This window comes from Schistocerca gregaria, chromosome 4 (assembly GCF_023897955.1).
Source record: "Schistocerca gregaria isolate iqSchGreg1 chromosome 4, iqSchGreg1.2, whole genome shotgun sequence".
Lineage (NCBI taxonomy): Eukaryota > Metazoa > Arthropoda > Insecta > Orthoptera > Acrididae > Schistocerca > Schistocerca gregaria.
Genome location: NC_064923.1, coordinates 256,401,037 through 256,420,869, shown reverse-complemented (window position 1 = coordinate 256,420,869; position 19,833 = coordinate 256,401,037). Strand labels below are relative to the sequence as shown.

The window sequence follows — 19,833 nt, the reverse complement described above, 5'->3', positions numbered from 1 at the left end:
TTCACACATTAATTTGTATATCTTTGGACTGAATGTAAATATGTGGTGACTGGGATAGTGTTGGAGATTTTGTTATTGTTTATATTTAGAAAGGAGAGCTTTACAGTGACCCGTGCTTAATTTGTCTGTTTATGGCATTTAATTAAACACAGTCTATGAATCAGGACGGCACGCCATTGTTTTTTATGTTAAGAATAATTATTTATCTGATCCATAGCAATATTGCTTATCGAGTTCACTAAGGTTTGACATAAATATTAGCTGAAGCTATGGATTATCAGCTCGATACGTAGACATATGCTGGTGTGCCAACGATTTCTTTTTACAGGAAATGTCAAAAACTTCCTCTAGTACGACGCATTCCGAAACCCAGATAAAATTAGCGCAGTTACAAGTTGAAAGAATAAAGGTAATTAGCATATATTGTGTGATTTAAAAATTGCAAACGATATTTGGGTCTTCGACCCATGGCACAGCTTATACTTAACGTTAATAGATGCTTGATAAGAATTGTGTGATTTTGTTACTTTCGAACTGTAACCATTTGAAAATACTCGTGCTGTAGCCTTTGTGTTTTTAATTTTGAACGTTGATTTCAAAACTGTCTACGACTGTTTGTAAATTTAATGTATCCAAACTGAAACACAGCAATTGCCTCTTCTCTTGGAAATAAATTGGTAAATGTTGGGGATTATAAACCCTTATCGTGGTGCGAGAGCCCAGTAAAAAATAAAACTTTTTCTTCTTGTACGATCGCTTTGCAAAGCAATTAATCAGTGCATTGCTTCACATGACCCCAAGGATTCAATAAAGTTGTGTCTAGAGATTATTATAATGAAAGATCAAAATTGAATGAATCCGAGGAATAAAACCAATCGTTCGGTGAAGCTGAAGAAGTTTACAAAAGATTTTTTCAATTTCTTAAGCTCATCTATGTTTCTCACAACATTTAACATACTACAGAAAGTTGTTGAGCGTATATGTGCGTATAAATCTTGACTCCTTTGGTGTACAAATGGTAATTCTTGCTCTTGTAATGTTGTCCACTATTTCTTTTGAAAAGAGAAATGAGAGAAGACAATAATGACTATATATGCTGTGAACCAGTTATCAGAAATCGAATTGTATTTTGTTTATTTATTTTAAATGTTTAAAAAAATTTATTCTACTCTCAAGACCAGACATAATTTTTGTAACATGTTTCTGTAATGTGAAAAAGTTCTCTGTTAATCTTGTTACCCCTGTAGATGATTCTGGAACTCTTTAGTTGAATGGAAAGATACATAATAAGCTAATTTCTAAATCACCTTTGTTCTTAATTCTGCTTACTGCTAATTTAAGTGAACTAAGTCCAGGTTGTGGGCACTTATTTAATGTTGTTGAGTGTGGATTTTTCATCCAGTTTCTGTTCCATTTCTAATCCCCAAAATTGAACATATCTCCTTATATTGGTATTTTATTTCTGATTTTATTATAGTTGCAGGTTCTGGCACCTTGTTAGAAGTAGGCTATTGCAGTGTTACCAGAAGTTAATAATAATCTGTTTTCTTTGAACTGTCTGTCTTTATTAGCTGTCCATTCTATCAAAATACAGATAATCATATCACTTTTTGTACATGTCTAATACACATTTTATAGACCTACAGCTAGCTTTTTATTACATAGTGGGTATATCTTGTGATTGTAAGAAAAGTGAGAAAGGACATTCCGAACATTTAGTAACTAAAAACAGACCATAACAGCACATTATGGTGATTTGTAATAAACAAAGTTCTCTTAAATGTTTTGTACCTAACCAATACCAGAGGTCGGCTTTGACTCATAACATAATGATGATGTGGAATGTGATATGATAGATATTCAAACAGAGAACATAGCACTGGCAATATTTATTTTTCTTCTATTTTTTGGACCAAAGGAGTTTTGCTATTTAGGAAGTAAAATAACTGATGATGGTCGAAGTAGAGAGGATATAAAATGTAGTCTGGCAATGGCAAGGAAAGCGTTTCTGAAGAAGAGAAATTTGTTAACATCGAATATAGATTTATGTATCAGGAAGTCGTTTCTGAAAGTATTTGTTTGGAGTGTAGCCATGTATGGAAGTGAAACATGGACGATAACTAGTTTGGACAAGAAGAGAATAGAAGCTTTCGAAATGTGGTGCTACAGAAGAATACTGAAGATAAGGTGGATAGATCACGTAACTAATGAGGAGGTATTGAATAGGATTGGGGAGAAGAGAAGTTTGTAGCACAACTTGACAAGAAGAAGGGATCAGTTGGTAGGACATGTTTTGAGGCATCAAGGGATCACAAATTTAGCATTGGAGGGCAGCGTGGAGGGTAAAAATCGTAGAGGGAGACCGAGAGATGAGTACACTAAGCAGATTCAGAAGGATGTAGGTTGCAGTAGGTACTGGGAGATGAAGCAGCTTGCACAGGATAGAGTAGCATGGAGAGCTGCATCAAACCAGTCTCAGGACTGAAGACAACAACAACAGGCTATCGTCACATACTGGCCTGTGACATAGCCCAAGGTCGGAGTTATGTTGAAAGACATCAGTTTGTCTGTGAGCTGGCAAATCCAATGAATGTAATGTCATGAGAATAACTATAACTCTTGTTAGGGCATATATATTGTGCATGATGTACTGGTATTGAGATGACTATCTGATTCAAACCAGTCTCTAATGTTGATGTTAAGTCCCACAATGCAGTTGGGAAGCCTGTAATGTCTATTCTGTGGAGGTGACTGGTAAAGTTGTTGTGATGCAAACATATCTTCATTATGGAAGTTCAGTGCCATCTTCTGCACCTCCAATCCATAAACCAATATCTTCTGGATGCAATAGTTTACAAAGTAGAGTTCTGGCAGTTTCAATGCTGTCCTATTTCCTGTTCTTCGTGCTCTATCTTTTTATTTCAAGGATGTGTCAGATTCTTTAAAATTTGGATTAATTATGTACTCATGATGTGTTTCATCCTTTGTGAAGCAGCCCACATACATATTTCATTGGATGCCTTGGTGCTCTGGTGTGCAGAGGAAGTTCACTAAAGTTCCAAAGTGCTGTTGCTCTGTCCCTTCTGCACTTTGTTCATAAGAACATATTTTCTTTCCACATTGCAGGGGTAAGGTGGTATTCTTAACAAGTCAGATAGGATGAGGATCTCATTTTCATATACCTTGACAAAATGGAGTGTTTGCATGATGGTCTAGCTTCCATAAACACTGACATGTTCTGAAGAGGGGTATTTGTCCTTTCTTCTTGGTGACTAGGACAAAAGAAGGCACTGCCTACCTTGTCTGATTAGTTATTTTTTACTAGTAAGTGAATATTTTAATCAAATCTGTCTGTTCATTTGCAGAGCTCTGGTGAATATATGGTTCACAATTGATATATCAAATTTGGTAAGGGAATACCAATTGGATGAAATAAGCAGTGGATAGGAAGGAAGTTACCTATTGAATAGTGATTGCTATTTAGTAGCATCTTCGTGTGTTATTACAACATAGCTGTCTGAGTACTTCATTGTTGACCTTGTACTTTTCTTCGAAGATGAATTTTGATGACCACATCTCCATTTGCTTATCAATAGAGAGCAAACATGCACATCAGAATATTGGGAAGTAGCGGTATGGCAGTGCATAGTGCTGATCACCTGTCTATCAAATTAACAAACTTTAAAGTTATTGGTTCTAGTGTGAGGAATGTAACTCTGACTTAGAACAGTTAGGCTCGGAGTGAATGGGTGGTAGCCAGTAACTATGTTAAGCAAACTTTTCTCAGCATGGGAGGAGAAGATAATTCATCATTGTTTTTACTGGCTCAGTTGTTTAGTCTCCTATCATGCAAGCCAAGCATTAAATATGATGGACTATTTTAATCATTTCATTTGACAGCTGCAGAAACTCTGTCTTCAATGAATATATGTTATATTTTAATTTTGTATCTCACTCTCTGAATCTTTAAATCTTACCAGTAGAAATTTCAAAACCAGTCTGATAAACCTCGTCAGAGTTTTACTACAGCTGCATATTTCCTGATCAGTGTTGAATATTAATGTTCAAATCACAGCATTGCAGCTACAGGATGCACCTAGTTCTGTAGATGTGAATTTAATTTGCTGACTGAAAAGTAAACAAATTGTAGCAGACACAGTTGAAGTATTGATGTACTATCAGTTTTATCGATGACATGTAGTTATGACTCAGATGCTGACCTCTGTGGTAGCAGCACCAGGCCAGTTGATCATTTGTGCGTCCATTTTATTAGCTTCTAAATGTACGTGAGTCATTCATTTATAGTTCTCTGTGTGTTGTAATTCAGTCCTAAATTTCTCGCATGTCTGTGTAGTGTAGTTTTCCACTGTCTTTAATGTGGATACGGATTGTGATTGCTGTGTTCAGAAGCGAGCTGAGTCTATGAACCTTCACTCACAACTTCAGTTGGTGATGGCTTCAGTCACACAGCTTGAAGCTGTTGCCAGTGGGCACCACTGTGTGGGGCCAGATGTAGTAATCCAACGGACATCCCACGTGTCCCCCGATCCGTCCATTGCTGGGTCGAGCCTGGTTACTGCCCACATTGAGATTGACCTTACACAGGGTGAAGTGGGAGATTGTTTCAAGGTGTGGCAGGCAGTGAAAGATTTTCCATGGGCTGATCAAAAACCCTCACCGGCTCATCTGACACATAGCTATCAGAGATTGATGAAGATACTGAGCCAGATACAGCCACTTTTTCTGTTTCAGAATAAGTCTCTTAGCTTGTAAAATACAGAGGGTAAGATTACTGGTAGATAGGAGCTCTAATATTAGACTTGTAATGGGACTCTTTGGGGATATTGCTGCCAAGAAGGGGAAGAAGTCAAATATGCATACCAGAGGGAATTGTACCAGGTGTGGAACAGGTCCATCTGGATGCCATGAAGAGCATAGGTTGCAGCCAACTGCAGGCGATAGAACATGTCGATTTTAATGATGTATGTCATTTTAGATCAGGAGAGATGCTCTGTGGTTTCTAGCAGCTGTCTGAAGTGATACAGAGAGCTAGTCTTGCTTACAAGATGAGGGCAGAGCTCGCCATCTGTAGCATTGTAGACCGGACTGCTGGTGGACCTATGGTACAGAGCCAAGTAGAGAATCTGAATCAAAGGCTGAGACAGTTCTGCTACTGTGTAGACTGCATATCCCTTGACCTACACTACAGGATAGTGGATTATCAGGTTCTGCTTAATAGACTGGATGTCTGTTACACAGAGGAGGCAGTACACAGGTAGTGGGTGCTGTGTGAAGTGTACTGGGTGGTTGTTTCAGGTTAGAGATTTGCAGAAATGTAGAAACAAGTGTTCAGTCTCAAAGAGTGTAAGTCGAACATGTTGTAGCTGTGTTGGGAAAGAACCAGAGCCCCTAATGCTCCTGGAAAGTTCTGAAACAGAAGTAGTTGTTGTTGTTGTTGTGGTGGTGGTCTTTTCAGTCAACAGAATGGTTTTATGCAGCTCTCCATCCTACTCTACCCTGTGCAAGTCTGTTCATGTCTGAAAAACTAATGCTACCTTCATCTCTCTGAATCTGCTTACTGGACTCATCTCTTGGTCTCCCTCTACAATTTTAATCCCCACACACCGATCCCTCACACTTCCCTCCAGTACTAAATTGGTGATCCCTTGATGCCTCAGAATGTGTCCTATCAACATGTCCCTTATTCTAGTTTGTTTTTGGCAAAATTCTTTTTTCCTCCCAAGCCCTGGTCAGTACTTCTTCATTAGTTACACGGTCTACCCAAATCTTCTGCATTCTTGTGTAGCACCACATTTCAAATGCTTCTGTTTTCTTCTTATCTGAACTGTTTATCATCCAGGTTTTGCATCCATACATGGCTACACTCTACACAAATACTTTCAGAAAAGACTTCCTGACACATAAATCCATGTTCAGTGTTAACATATTTCTCTTCTTCAGAGACACTTTTCTTACCAATGCCGTCTACATTTTACATCCTCTCTATTTTGGCCATCATTAGCTATTTTACTTCCCAAATAACAAAACTCGTGTACTACTTAAAGTCTCTCATTTTCTAATCTAATTCCCTCAGCATCGTCCGCAGCTCGTGGCCGTGCGATAGCGTTCTCGCCTCCCGCCCCCGGGTTCGATTCCCGGTGGGGTCAGGGATTTTCTCTGCCTCGTGATGACTGGGTGTTGTGTGACGTCCTTAGGTTAGTTAGGTTTAAGTAGTTCTAAGTTCTAGGGGACTGATGACCATAAATGTTAAGTCCCATAGTGCTCAGAGCCATTTGAACCATTTTGAACCCTCAGCAACACCTGAGGCCTTGCATGTTCCTACATTTCTCCGGAATCCAAACTGATCTTCCCTGAGGTCAGCATGTACCAGTTCTTCCATTCTTCTATAAAGAATTTGCAACCATGGCATATTAAACAGATAGTTTGGTATATTCACACCTGTCAGCACCCGCTTTCCTTGGAATTGTTACAGGCTCTGAGAGCTGACTACAACCAGAGATAAGTTCAGCTGAAGATTTACCAAGGGCCTGATTGGTGTTCAGAAAGTACAGATTGAATTCAGATGCCAGTGGTGTGTTTGTTGTTGTTTAAAATAGTTTATCTTGTAGTGAAACTGAAGTAGATAGTTTCTGAAAGTTAATTTGTCTAGAGGTTATACTTGACAACAAGAATAAATTAGTAGTTGGTTCCTTTTATTGACCCCCATGACTCTGATGATACAATTTTGTAGGGTTCAAGGAAAATTCAAGTCTCATCTTGAGCAGGTAAAATTATAATTTTTGGTGACTTCAATCTACCTTCGAAATGTTGGTGAAAATACATAAGCAAGTCAGTGGTAGGCATCAAACATCATCCAAAATTGTACTAAATGCTTTTCAAAAACTATTTTGAGAAAATTAGTTTGGGAGCCAACTCAAAGTGTAAACAGTTGGAATAACAAATAATCCTGAGCAAATAGGGAGCATCATGAAGGACACAGGGGTCAGTGACCACTTGGTCAATTTAGCATAATATCCGAATTCACAAAAAAATAAATATAAAAGTATCTCTTTAAAAAGGCAAATAAAAGTTCACTTACTACCTTCCTAAGAGTCAGTCTCCATCCCTTCCACACTAACTATGTAAGCATAGACAAGGTGTGGCTTAAATTGTAGGAAAAAGTATTGAAGACAATTAAGAGATTTATACCAAACAAATTAATAAGAGGCGGAACAGATCCCACATGGTACACAAAACAGCTCAGAACACTGGTGAAGAAGCGATGAAAAAAGCACGCCAGATTTAAAAGAACGCAGAATCTCCCAGAGTGACCATGTTGTGGTAGAGAATCTCAAAATTTAACTTAGTGTTCAGTATGAGAAGCTCTAAATCTGGAAAATCCAAAGAGATTCTAGTTTTATGTAAAGTATATCAGTGCCAAGACCTCCGCTGTGTGATAGCAATGGTAATGTTACTGATAACAGTGCAACCAAAGCAGAGTTACTAAACACAGTTTTCTGAAATTCCTTCACCAAAGAAGATGAAGTAAATATTTTTTAATTCAAATCAGGAACAACAGCCAATATGAGTAACTCAGAAACAGAAACCCTCGGGGTAGCAAAGCAACTAAAGTCACTTAATAAAGGCAAGCATTCCACACCAGATCTTATACCAATTAAGTTCCATTCTTAATATCCTGATGTTATAGCTCCATACTTCGCGATCATATACAGCTGCTCACTCGGCAGAAGACCTGTACCTAAGGACTGGAAAGTTGCACAAGCCTTGTCAATACTGAAGAAAATAAACAAAGGTATTTTCTATATTACAGATCTGTTTCACTGACGTCAACTTCCAGAGTATTTTAGAACATATAATGTGTTTGATCATTGCGAATTACTTCAAAGAAAACTATCTGCTGACACATAGTCAGCACAGATTCAGCAAATATTGTTCTTGTGAAACAACTGGCTCTTTGTTTACTAGAAATAATGCATGATGCTGACATAGGACTTCAAATTGATTACACATTTGTAGATTTCCAGAAAACTTTTGACACCATTCCTCACAAGTGGCTTCTAATCAAATTGTGTGACATGGAGTTTAGTCTCAGTTGTGCAACTGGATTTCTGATTTTCTGTCAGAAGGGTCACTGTTCATAGTAATTGGCAGAAACTTGTCAAATAAAACAGAAGTGATATCTGCCATTCCCAAAAGAATTGTTACAGGCCCCCTACTGTTCCTGATCTATATAAAAGATTTAGGAGACTGAGCAGCCCTCTTAGTGTGTTTGCTGATGGTGTGCCATTTACTGTGTAGTAAAGTCATCAAAAGTTCAAAACCAATTGTAAAATTATTTATACAAGATATTTGTATGGAGTGAAAAGTGGCAATTGATGCTGAACAATAAAAAGTGTGAGATTATCCAAATGAGTACTAAAAAGAATATATTAAATTTCAGTTACATGATAAATCACACAAATCTAATGGCTATAAATTCAACTAAATACCTAGGGATTACAATAATGTTGTTGTTGTTGTGGTCTATAGTCCTGAGACTGGTTTGATGCAGCTCTCCGTTCTAATCTATCCTGTGCAAGCTTCTTCATCTCCCAGTACTTACTGCAAACTACGTCCTTCTGAATCTGCTTAGTGTATTCATCTCTTTGTCTCCCTCCATGATTTTTACCCTCCACACTGCCATCCAATGCTAAATTTGTGATCCCTTGATGCCTCAGAACATGTCCTACCAACCGGTCCCTTCTTCTTGTCAAGTTGTGCCACAAACTCCTCCCCAATTCTATTCAATACCTCTTCATTAGTTATGTGATCTACCCATCTAATCTTCAGCATTCTTCTGTAGCACCACATTTCGAGGGCTTATATTCTCTTCTTGTCTAAACTATTTATCGTCCATGTTTCACTTCCATACATGGCTACACTCCATACAAATACTTTCAGAAATGACTTCCTGACACTTAAATCTATACTCGATGTTAACAAATTTCTGTTCTTCAGAAACGCTTTCCTTGCATTGCCAGTCTACATTTTATATCCTCTCTACTTCGACCATCATCAGTCATTTTGCTCCCCAAATAGCAAAACTCCTTTACTACTTTAAGTCTCTCATTTCCTAATCTAATTCCCTCAGCATCACCAGACTTAATTCGACTACATTCCACTATCCTCGTTTCCCCCCCCCCCCCCCCCCCCCCCCCCCCATATTGTATCCTCGTTTCAAGACACTGTCCATTCCATTCAACTGCTCTTCCAAGTGCTTTGCTGTCTCTGACAGAATTACAATGTCATCAGTGAACCTCAAAGTTTTTATTTCTTCACCATGGATTTTAATGCCTACTCTGAATTTTTCTTTTGTTTCCTTTACTGCTTGCTCAATATACAGATTGAATAACATCGGGGAGAGGCTACAACCCTGTCTCACTCCCTTCCAAACCGCTGCTTCCCTTTCATGCCCCTCGACTCTTATAACTGCCATCCGGTTTATGTACAAATTGTAAATAGCCTTTCGCTCCCTGTATTTTACCCCTGCTACCTTTAGAATTTGAAAGAGAGTATTCCAGTCAACATTGTCAAAAGCTTTCTCTAAGTCTACAAATGCTAGAAATGTAGGTTTGCCTTTCCTTAATCTTTCTTCTAAGATAAGTCGTAAGGTCAGTATTGCCTCATGTGTTCCAATATTTCTACGGAATCCAAACTGATCGTCCCCAAGGTTAGCTTCTACGAGTTTTTCCATTCGTCTGTAAAGAATTTGCTTTAGTATTTTGCAGCTGTGGCTTATTAAACTGATTGTTCGGTAATTTTCACATCTGTCAACACCTACTTTCTTTGGGATTGGAATTATTATATTCTTCTTGAAGTCTGATGGTATTTCGCCTGTCTCATACATCTTGCTCACCAGATGGTAGAGTTTTGCCAGGACTGGCTCTCCCAAGGCTGTCAGTAGTTCTAATGGAATGCTGTCTACTCTCGGGGCCTTGTTTCAACTCAGGTCTTTCAGTGCTCTGTCAAACTCTTCACGCAGTATCGTATCTCCCATTTCGTCTTCATGTACATTCTTTTCCATTTCCAGAATATTGTCCTCAAGTACGTCGCCCTTGTATAGACCCTCTATATACTCCTTACACGTTTCTGCTTTCGCTTCTTTGCTTAGAACTGAGTTTCCATCTGAGCTCTTGATAATCATACAAGTGGCTGTCTTTTCTCCAAAGGTCTCTTTAATTTTCCTGTAGGCAGTATCTATTTTACCCCTAGTGAGATAAGCCTCTACATCCTTACATTTGTCCTGTAGCCATCCCTGCTTAGCCATTTTGCACTTCCTGATGATCTCATTTTTGAGACGTTTGTATTCCTTTTTGACTGCTTCATTTACTGCATTTTTATATTTTCTCCTTTCATCAATTAAATTCAATATTTCTTTTGTTACCCAAGGATTTCTACTAGCCCTCGTCTTTTTACCTACTTGATCCTCTGCTGCCTTCACTACTTCATCCTTCAAAGCTACCCATTCTTCTTCTACTGTATTTCTTTCCCCCATTTGTGACAATTGTTCCCTTATGCTCTTCCTGAAACGCTGTACAGCCTCTGGTTTCATCAGTTTGTCCAGATCCCACCTCCTTAAATTCCCACCTTTTTGCAGTTTCTTCAGTTTTAATCTACAGCTCATAACCAATAGATTGTGGTCAGAGTCCACATCTGCCCCTTGAAATGTCTTACAATTTAAAAACCTGGTTCCTAAATCTCTGTCTTACAATTATATAATCTATCTGATACCTTCTCATATTTCCAGGATTCTTCCATGTGTACAACCTTCTTTTATGATTCTTGAACCAAGTGTTAGCTATGATTAAGTTATGCTCTGTGCAAAATTCTACCAGACGGCTTCCTCTTTCATTTCTTTTCCCCATTCCATATTCCAGTCACCCATGCGTTCACTATGCTGTTTGTAGTAGCTTACCCGCACTCCTATTTTCCTATTCATTATTAAAGCTACTCCTGCATTATCCCTATTTGATTTCGTATTTATAACCCTGTATTCACCAGGCCAAAAGTCTTGTTCCTCCTGCCACTGAACTTCACTAGTTCCCACTATATCTAACTTTAACCTATCCATTTCCCTTTTTAAGTTTTATATCCTACCTGCCCGATTAAGGGATCTGACATTCCACACTCCGATCCGTAGAACACCAGTTTTCTTTCTCCTGATAACGACATCCTCTTTAGTAGTCCCTGCCCAGAGATCCGAATGGGGGACTATTTTACCTCCGGAATATTTTACCCAAGAGGATGCCATCATCATTTAATCATACAGTAAAGCTGCATGCCCTCGGGAAAAATTGCTTCCAGCCGTTCGCAGTACTAGCACAGCAAGGCCATTTTGGTTAATGTTACAAGGCCAGATCAGTCAATCATCCAGACTGTTGCCCCTGCAACTACTGAAAAGGTTGCTGCCCCTCTTCAGGAACCACACGTTTGTCTGGCCTCTCAACAGATACCCGTCCGTTGTAGTTGCACCTACAGTACGGCCATCTGTATCGCTGAGGCATGCAAGCCTCCCCACCAACAGCAAGGTCCATGGTTCATGGGGGGGGGGGGGGGGGGGGGAGGGGATTACAATAATGAACAACTTAAATTGGGATGATCACATAGGTAACATTGTGTGGAAGGTGAACCAATGACTATGTTTTATTGGCAGAACACTTAGAAGATGCAACAGATCTGCTAAACTTACTGTCAACACTACACTGATCCGTTCTCTTCTGGAGCATTGCTGGGCAGTATGGGTTCTGTATCAGATAGGATTCACAGAGGATATTGAAAAATTTCAAAGGAGGGCAGCTTATTTTGTATTATTACAATAAAGGGAGAGTGTCACAGTTATGACATACATGTTAGGGTAGCTATCATTAAAACAAAGGATTTTTCAATGTAGCGACATCTTTTCAAGGTATTTCAACCACCAACTTTATCCTCAGAATGGAAAAAAAATTTTTTTGACTCCCACCTACAGCAGGAGAAATGATCATTGTGATAAAATAAGAAAAAAATCAGAACAAACACAGAAAGATTTAAGTGTTCATCATTGCAGCATGAAATTCGAGACAGTAATGGTAGAGAAATAGATTGAAGGTGGTTCGATGAACCATCTGCCAAGCACTTTGTTGTGAATTGCAGATAGTCAGCTAGATGCAGACACTGGTCATTATCTCATCCTGGGGAGAATATGAAAGGATTTCTTCACTCTCAAAATTTTCCCGATGTCACTTCGCAAGTAATTTTGCAATTAGAAGAGAATATACATCTTTTATTCCTGAATGTACTAATCAGACATAAAGTGAGTGCCATATTGGCCATACCAGGTATCCTAGAAGGTTGGGGCAGATGAAAGTGGTCCATAGAACAGAGTTCCAGGGTACAAAGGAACACAGTACTAACGTGACTACAGCAGACTTTGAAAGTGACCACTATTCATCTCTTGGCAAGGTGCCAGGTGGACTCTGGAATTTATGAAATCTCATCTGAAATGTTCTGCTGCAGTTCTTGAAGACTATGAGGATTGTTCCTAAACATATTAGACTTGAGAGCTCTCCACACAAAGTAATCAAACATTGACAGATCAGGTGACCTGGGTGGCCAGCTAGGGCCACGACCAGACTGCCCTCTGCTAAGAACTCTGTCAGGCGTGAATGTTGTGCAAATGTGCCCCAAGGTACACTCAACTGTATAGGCAGTTGCTCCATCCTGTTGGGGTGTGGTTATATGCATACATTCATGTCCAATCACATCCACTCGTCTGGGCCACTTTTATTTGCACCAACCTGTACAATACAGGATAACCTCTGCTTACTTGCCTCCCTGCAGCACAGTGTTTTGCAGTCATAAATCAAAGTAATTCCCATTTTAGTGTTCTTTACATTGTGTAATGCAGAATAAAAGGATGGTAGAAAATGGAAGCTAATTTCCCAGTCTGATGACCGAGCAAGGTGACATAGTGTTTAGCACACTGGTCTCACATCCAAGAGGATGATGGTTCAAACCTGCATCAGGCCATCCTGCATTAGATTACCTGTGATTTCCCTAAATTGCTTCAGGCCAATGCTGGGATGGCTCCTTTGAAAATGCACGGCCAGTTTCCTTCCCCATCCTTCCCTAATCCAAGAGTTTGCCCTGTCTCTAATGACCTCATTGTCAGTGGGACATTAAACACCAATCTCCTCCTCCTCTCAATCTGATGGACAAATTGTCATTAACGGTATCACATATTCTCATTCCCTGAAACACCATCTCTCCTATCATTGCTGGTCAGATATCAATAATGAAATTCCTTCCACTGGTGGACCTTGTATAGCTACCTCCAAGTCAAATATCATCACCATAAAAATAGTTAGAGACTTTAATTGCAGTGCCAGGCAGTAAGAAAATTATGATGCTTGTGATGAAACGTGGTCAACCTCTTAACTACGTTGGTAATATTACTGTACAACCAACACCATAATGATGTGTGTTATCTAGCTTTCCTCTGAATATACCTCCCTCTCTTTCTGTGTGTACTAAAAAGTTTCCAACACAATTTTGGGCTTTCTTTCTTTTTGTGATTTTTTACATACATTGTAGATTTTCTTCTGTACAATAGAAGGTAATGTCTATCAAATTTTATGAGAACCAGAATGTGATTATCTTATTTCTCCAGAATCTTATGTTTTATGATATCATCATTTATGTATTAACTTTCTTAACAATCCCAGCACATAACAAATAATGTAAGACACTTTTTCATAACAATCAAGGCATTTGTTAACAAGGCACCTACTAATTGGAAAAAAATTACATATTGTCCCTTAAGATTGAGTGGCTTGTTGAGTTTGTATTTTATACAACTTAGTTGCATGGACATTACACAGTGTTTTTACCGGTTTCAAACAGTCTGATCTTCAGACTAGAAGCATATGCTGCAAGCTGTGATGTAATATTCCAGTCACATTGTCAGCCATATTAAAGCTATCTTGGTTTCTGTACGCTCCTCAAGTACTACAAACCCATACATTTTGAAACAATACAACAGGAGTGCCACATCGCCAATTGCAGCATGTGCCTTAGTCTAAAGTTGACCTCTAGCTGTTTGAAACCATTTACATCATTGTGAAATTCGCATGTAATTGTGTCATAAAAAATGTTAAAAAATAAAACAGCAACTACTAGTGATGGTATACTGTTTCTGCAACTCAAAAATTGTAACTGCCAAATCTGTGTAATCTTTTTTAGTTAGTTTACAACCACTGAGAGTGAAAAATCCACTTTGTAACAAAGCCACTTTCCATGCCAAACCCATATTTGTGACCTAAGTTTAATACATAAAGGAAAAAAAATGATATATTAGTAACATGAGCTCCCTGCAAAAGACTGCACATTCAAATAATGGATCTTTTGATTCCCAATGTGCAAGTGGGAAGTACTTAAGCCAATGTAAAAACACCAAGACAGCAAAGAAATTTATAAAAGAAGACTTAGAGAGAAAAACCAAGAAAGAATAATAAAAATGCAATTGTGTAATGTTATGAATTATGTAGTGAATCCTTTGAGAAAAAACCCAAAGTGAATTGAATTTAATTTGAGAATATTAAGACAGAGGTTTAAAAATCTTAGAAGGAAACAGTTCAAAATGAATTTCTCCAATTGGCTAATTAAAAGAAAAAAAGATGGGAAATACAAAATCTAAAGCTTAAAGAACCGAACTAAAAAACTTTCTACAAATACATTTCACATTTTTAGCCACATTCAGTTTTGATTAATCTTCTCTCAAACAATGGGAGTACAGCATGTTCTCTTCTCTGAAGACAACCTCTAACTGGTAGAAACCAGTTACATCAAAATTACATATCTTTACAGTAAAGTTGTAACATCTGTAAAATGTACTTGAAGTGAGATCCACTTTCTGTTGTTTTATTAAGAGTTGTTTTCTATTGTCCACCCAATTTCTCTAGCATTCTTTAAGCTTGTGTGATGATCCAAATTCCTTTCTTTGCCTTCAGTTCATGAGATCATGATGCAAAACTTATGTAAAATATCCGCTCCTTAATTTTTGATTCCTTTATTATTTTAATTTTCCTCTCATAAAGCTGCCATTAATATGCTAATATCTCAGTTGGTACTTTTTGTTTTAGTTTCTCTTTGTGAAATGGGTTTTATGCCCTATCTCCTGGTTATCACAAGAAATTGTCTTAACCATTTGTTATCTGACCACACAACTAAAACTGATTCAGAATTTCATTGTCATTGATCTATGTTTAAATAAGACCGCAAATACTTCACAAGCCACTACACATTGCATGGAGGAGGGTTCATCGTACCAATATTATTGATTTTCTTTCTTATTACGTGTGTGTATTGCGTGAGTAAAAAATGACTGACTGTATGCCACCTATTATATAGTTCAGCCAGTATGAGTCTCGTCTCTTAAGTTGCTTTCACTTTTTATTTCCACTTGCTCCTGCTTCTACCTTAAATCCCAGTGCTCTGTCTCTTTTATCATCATTTTATTATCCTTAACATTTTTCCTGTGACCTTTTTCATCCATTGTGGGAACCTCATGGTTCTAACTACTGCAGATTTGTTAAAGTTTTTTCTAATGTTGATTATGTAATCAGCTCACATTCAGCCAGTACCGTAATTTACACTGTTGCAAATTTCGAGCCAGTAAGTTCCCATACATAAACTGTTTGGAGCCCACTCCTTTTGTCTGTCTTTTTCAAACAAAATCCTTGTAAACCATTTCAGTCTGTAATTAAGACAACAAATTAGAGTTCTAAACACTGTCAGAATATATTAACAAGGGAGCTTTATACAATTAACTGAGTATGGCCATAATTCTGCTTTGGGTCACTAAATAACAAAAATCCACTTGTTATAAAAATTGTACTGACGCATTTGCCATTTACAGCACAGTGTACAAATTCTCTTTTACTCTCATTGTTCGAGGGCACTTATGAGCTCATACAGCAACAGTTGGATTACGTCAAAAAATTTCACATATCAGTCAAAGGTGACTTTATTGTTTCACTTCTGTATAGTTATCAGCACTGCGGTCTTTACATGCTGATGTTTTCTTTATTATATGCTTTCAGGATGAAGATGAGCAATGGATATCTGGAGAAGAATTGTACACTGAAGGCAGCAGTGATGATGATGATGCTGCATTGAGAGCAAAACGCAGGTATGATGAAAGACATGCAAGAACACCGAAAAAGAATGTTAAATCTTCATCAGTTAAAGACAAAAGTGATATCCTTGAACAGAAGAGCTCCCCAGCAAAACAGTATGTAGAAGCTTCACCTGCTGAGTGTGTTCAGAGTACTACTGAAACAGTAAATACTGTTGGTATTGCAAATGAAAGTAAAACTTTCAATAGTATTGTTGTTGTCAATGAAACTGGGGCAGTGTGTACTACTGTTGAAGTGGATGAAACAGGAACTTTGAATACTGTTGGTCTTGCTGTAGATTCACAAGATTGTTATGATCTTCAACAACCAATTCCCAATGATAATGATGGCTGTGATTTACATGTGGAGGCTGATGATTCAGAAATTTCTTGGAGGCCTAAAAGAGGTAGTATTAAACTTCCCAATGTAACAGTGGAAGGAAGAGTAGTAGAATTGTTAACCAATTCACAAATGTAGCATTATTATATTTTTGTACTTACAGTTACTGAGCAAAGTTGCTGTGGCATTAATATGGTATTTTAATATATAAAGAATTTATAACTGATCTTGACACTGAAAATGTTTGAAAGTGATGCAGAACACAAAATAACAACAGAAAAAAGTCATGCTACAATTTGTTTTGTATTGAAATAATTACACTAATTTTTCCTTCGATGAAAGATTTACATTTATATTCAGATGAAATAAGAATATTGTTATTCATGTAAGGCAAAATACTTTTGTTATTGACTGGTTGTCTGCTTTCGTGAAAAGTTATGTAAATATTAGTAATATTATTTTTATTATTATTTAAAGTCATACTCATATAAAAAATGTTAATCCAAAGATTTCAAGTTTTGTTTCTTTCACCACTCTCCAAATACAATAATTATTTTTTACATTATTGAAGTAACTGTATTTAACATTCCTACACATGTGGTGTCACTTTCTCAGGTGTGATAATTATTTTGAACTTCATATTTGTATCTTTAAGATTACTTATCTAATATGGAAAAATCAACTTGTGGGCTAGAAAATAAAGCCTATCACATACACCACAGGTCATACAGTGGGAGTAGATATTGTCTTGTACCAGCAAAATCGGTGTAAGTATTTTTTGGTGACGTGATTGTCAGTGTACAACATGTACTTACGTAAGCATACCACACAAACCTAGCAGTTTTTACTCAGAAATATGAGATTAAGAACAGGCTGGTTGAGTACAAGTGCATTAAAATTCCAGATAGTGGTTATCTACAATTCAGGGGACCTGTGGTCCAGGAGTGTTAGACTTCTAAATTCACAACTGTCATTTGTGAATGTTGGTTAATTGTTCTCATTACTCAGCTGGAAAATATTTATCACCTAATGCCAACTGTCTATCTTAACAGAGTAATTTGCTGGAGATACCCAGTAGGAATGATAAGATTTGTTATATGCATATTAACAAGGTAAAAACAGTGACAAACTTTTGTACAAGTCAATGCAAGGAATAAAAATGTAGTGTCCATAGTTACTCATAAAAACACAAAAGATTATTAAATAAGCAGAGCACAGATCCAAAATTATCACATCCCAACTAGAATCATGCCTGCAAGAGAGAGATAGAAGCTACATTTTCAGTACAAAATCTTGTTGCAGCAGGTGATTGTGAGGCTTTGCCAAAGGTTTGTCATCATGTCTGCTAGCATTTGGTCCAAGCATTTGTGGTCCACAGTGACTTGAGTTGATTTTATTTTGTCTCTTATAAAGCGCTATCTTCTGTCTGCATGTTTGATTTGACTCTTGTAGCCACTAATCTTAGATTGTTCAATTGCTTCTTTGTTGTCACATAGTAGTTTAATAGGATCCTTCTTTGGTTTGGAGAAATTTCACTGCATCAACCCAGTCTCAGGACTGAAGACCTCAACAATGGCAAGGAAAGCGTTTCTGAAGAAGAGAAATTTGTTAACATTGAGTATAGATTTAAGTGTCAGGAAGTCGTTTCTCAAAGTATTTGTATGGAGTGTAGCCATGTATGGAAGTGAAACATGGACGATAAATAGTTTGAACAAGAAGAGAATAGAAGCTTTTGAAATGTGGTGCTACAGAAGAATGCTGAAGATTAGATGGGTAGATCACATAACTAATGAGGAGGTATTGAATAGAATTGGGGAGAAGAGGAGTTTGTAGCACAACTTGACAAGAAGAAGGGACCGGTTGGTAGGGCATGTTCTGAGGCATCAGGGGATCACAAATTTAGCATTGGAGGGCAGAGTGGAGGGTAAAAATCATAAAGGGAGACCAAGAGATGAATACACTAAGCAGATTCAGAAGGATGCAGGTTGCACTAGGTACTGGGAGATCAAGAAGCTTGCACAGGATAGAGTAGCATGGAGAGCTGCATCAAACCAGTCTCAGGACTGAAGACAACAAACAATCTTTGAAGCCTTAGAGCCTTTTGACATGCTGAGATCAGGGCCATATATTTTGACTCATTTGTAGATAGAGACACTGTGGGCTGTTTCTTATTGTGCCACGATACCACTGAGATTTAAACAGTATTCATTTGTCGACTTAATGTCTTCAGAATCAATCTCCAACTCAGTCTACATCACACTTTTTTTTATTTTATTTACATGTCAAGTTAAATGTAGGACCAAATTGAGGAGCAAATCTCTAAGGCCATGGAATGTGTGAGTACATGAAATTACAACATAAAAGTAATAACAGATAAAAATAAAATGTTTATGGACCAGAAAAAAGTCAAGCCATAAGTTTTAAGTAAATGCAACCAACAGTACAACAAGAATCAGCTCAATTTTTCAAGGAACTCCTCAGAAGAATAGAAGGAGTGACCCATGAGGAAACCCTTCAGTTTTGATTTAAAAGTGCGTGGATTACAGGTAAGATTTTTGAATTCTTGTGGTAGCTCATTGAAAATGGATGCAACAGTATATTGCATTCCTTTGTGCACAAAGATTAATGAAGTCTGATCCAAATGCAGGTTTCATTTCTGCCGAGTATTAAGTGAGTGAAAGCTGCTTGTTCTTGGAAATAAACTAATATTGTTAATAAGAAATGACAGAGTAAGGACTATATATATTGAGACGAATATCAAAATACCCAGACTCGTGAACAGGGGTCGACAAGAGGATCATGAACTTGCACACCACTTGTTGCCCGAACTGCCCATTTCTGAACCAAAGGTATCCTTTTAGAACGGGAAGTGTTACCCCAAAATATAATACCACACGACATAAGCAAATGAAAATAAGCAAAGTACACTAATTTTTGTGTCAAATGATCCCTCACTTCAGATATTGTTCTAATAGTAAGTTTGGCAGCATTAAGTCTTTGAAGAAGATCCTGAAAATGGATTTTCCACGACAGTTTACTATCTATCTGAATACCTAGAAATTTGAACTGTTCAGTTTCACTAATCATATGCCCATTCTGTGAAATTAAAACATCAGTTTTTGTTGAATTGTGTCTTAGAAACTGTAAAAACTGAATCTTATTGTGATTTAGCGTTTGTTTATTTTCTACAAGCCATAAACTTATGTCATGAACTGAACTGTTTGAAACTGAGCCAATGTTGCACACAACATCCTTTACCACCAAGCTAGTATCATCAGCA

General features: G+C 37.6%; 1 protein-coding gene across 1 annotated transcript; it reads left to right on the top strand.

The window, feature by feature from the left end:
- The first annotated feature begins 9 nt into the window (after window positions 1–9).
- On the top strand, window positions 10–17,062 carry LOC126267031 (uncharacterized). The gene is made up of 3 exons (XM_049971816.1): window positions 10–243; window positions 329–409; window positions 16,140–17,062. The coding sequence occupies exons 2-3, from the start codon at window positions 332–334 to the stop codon at window positions 16,689–16,691; spliced, it is 630 nt and encodes a 209-aa protein (XP_049827773.1). The 5' UTR covers window positions 10–243; window positions 329–331; the 3' UTR covers window positions 16,692–17,062.
- Window positions 17,063–19,833: the final 2,771 nt, after the last annotated feature.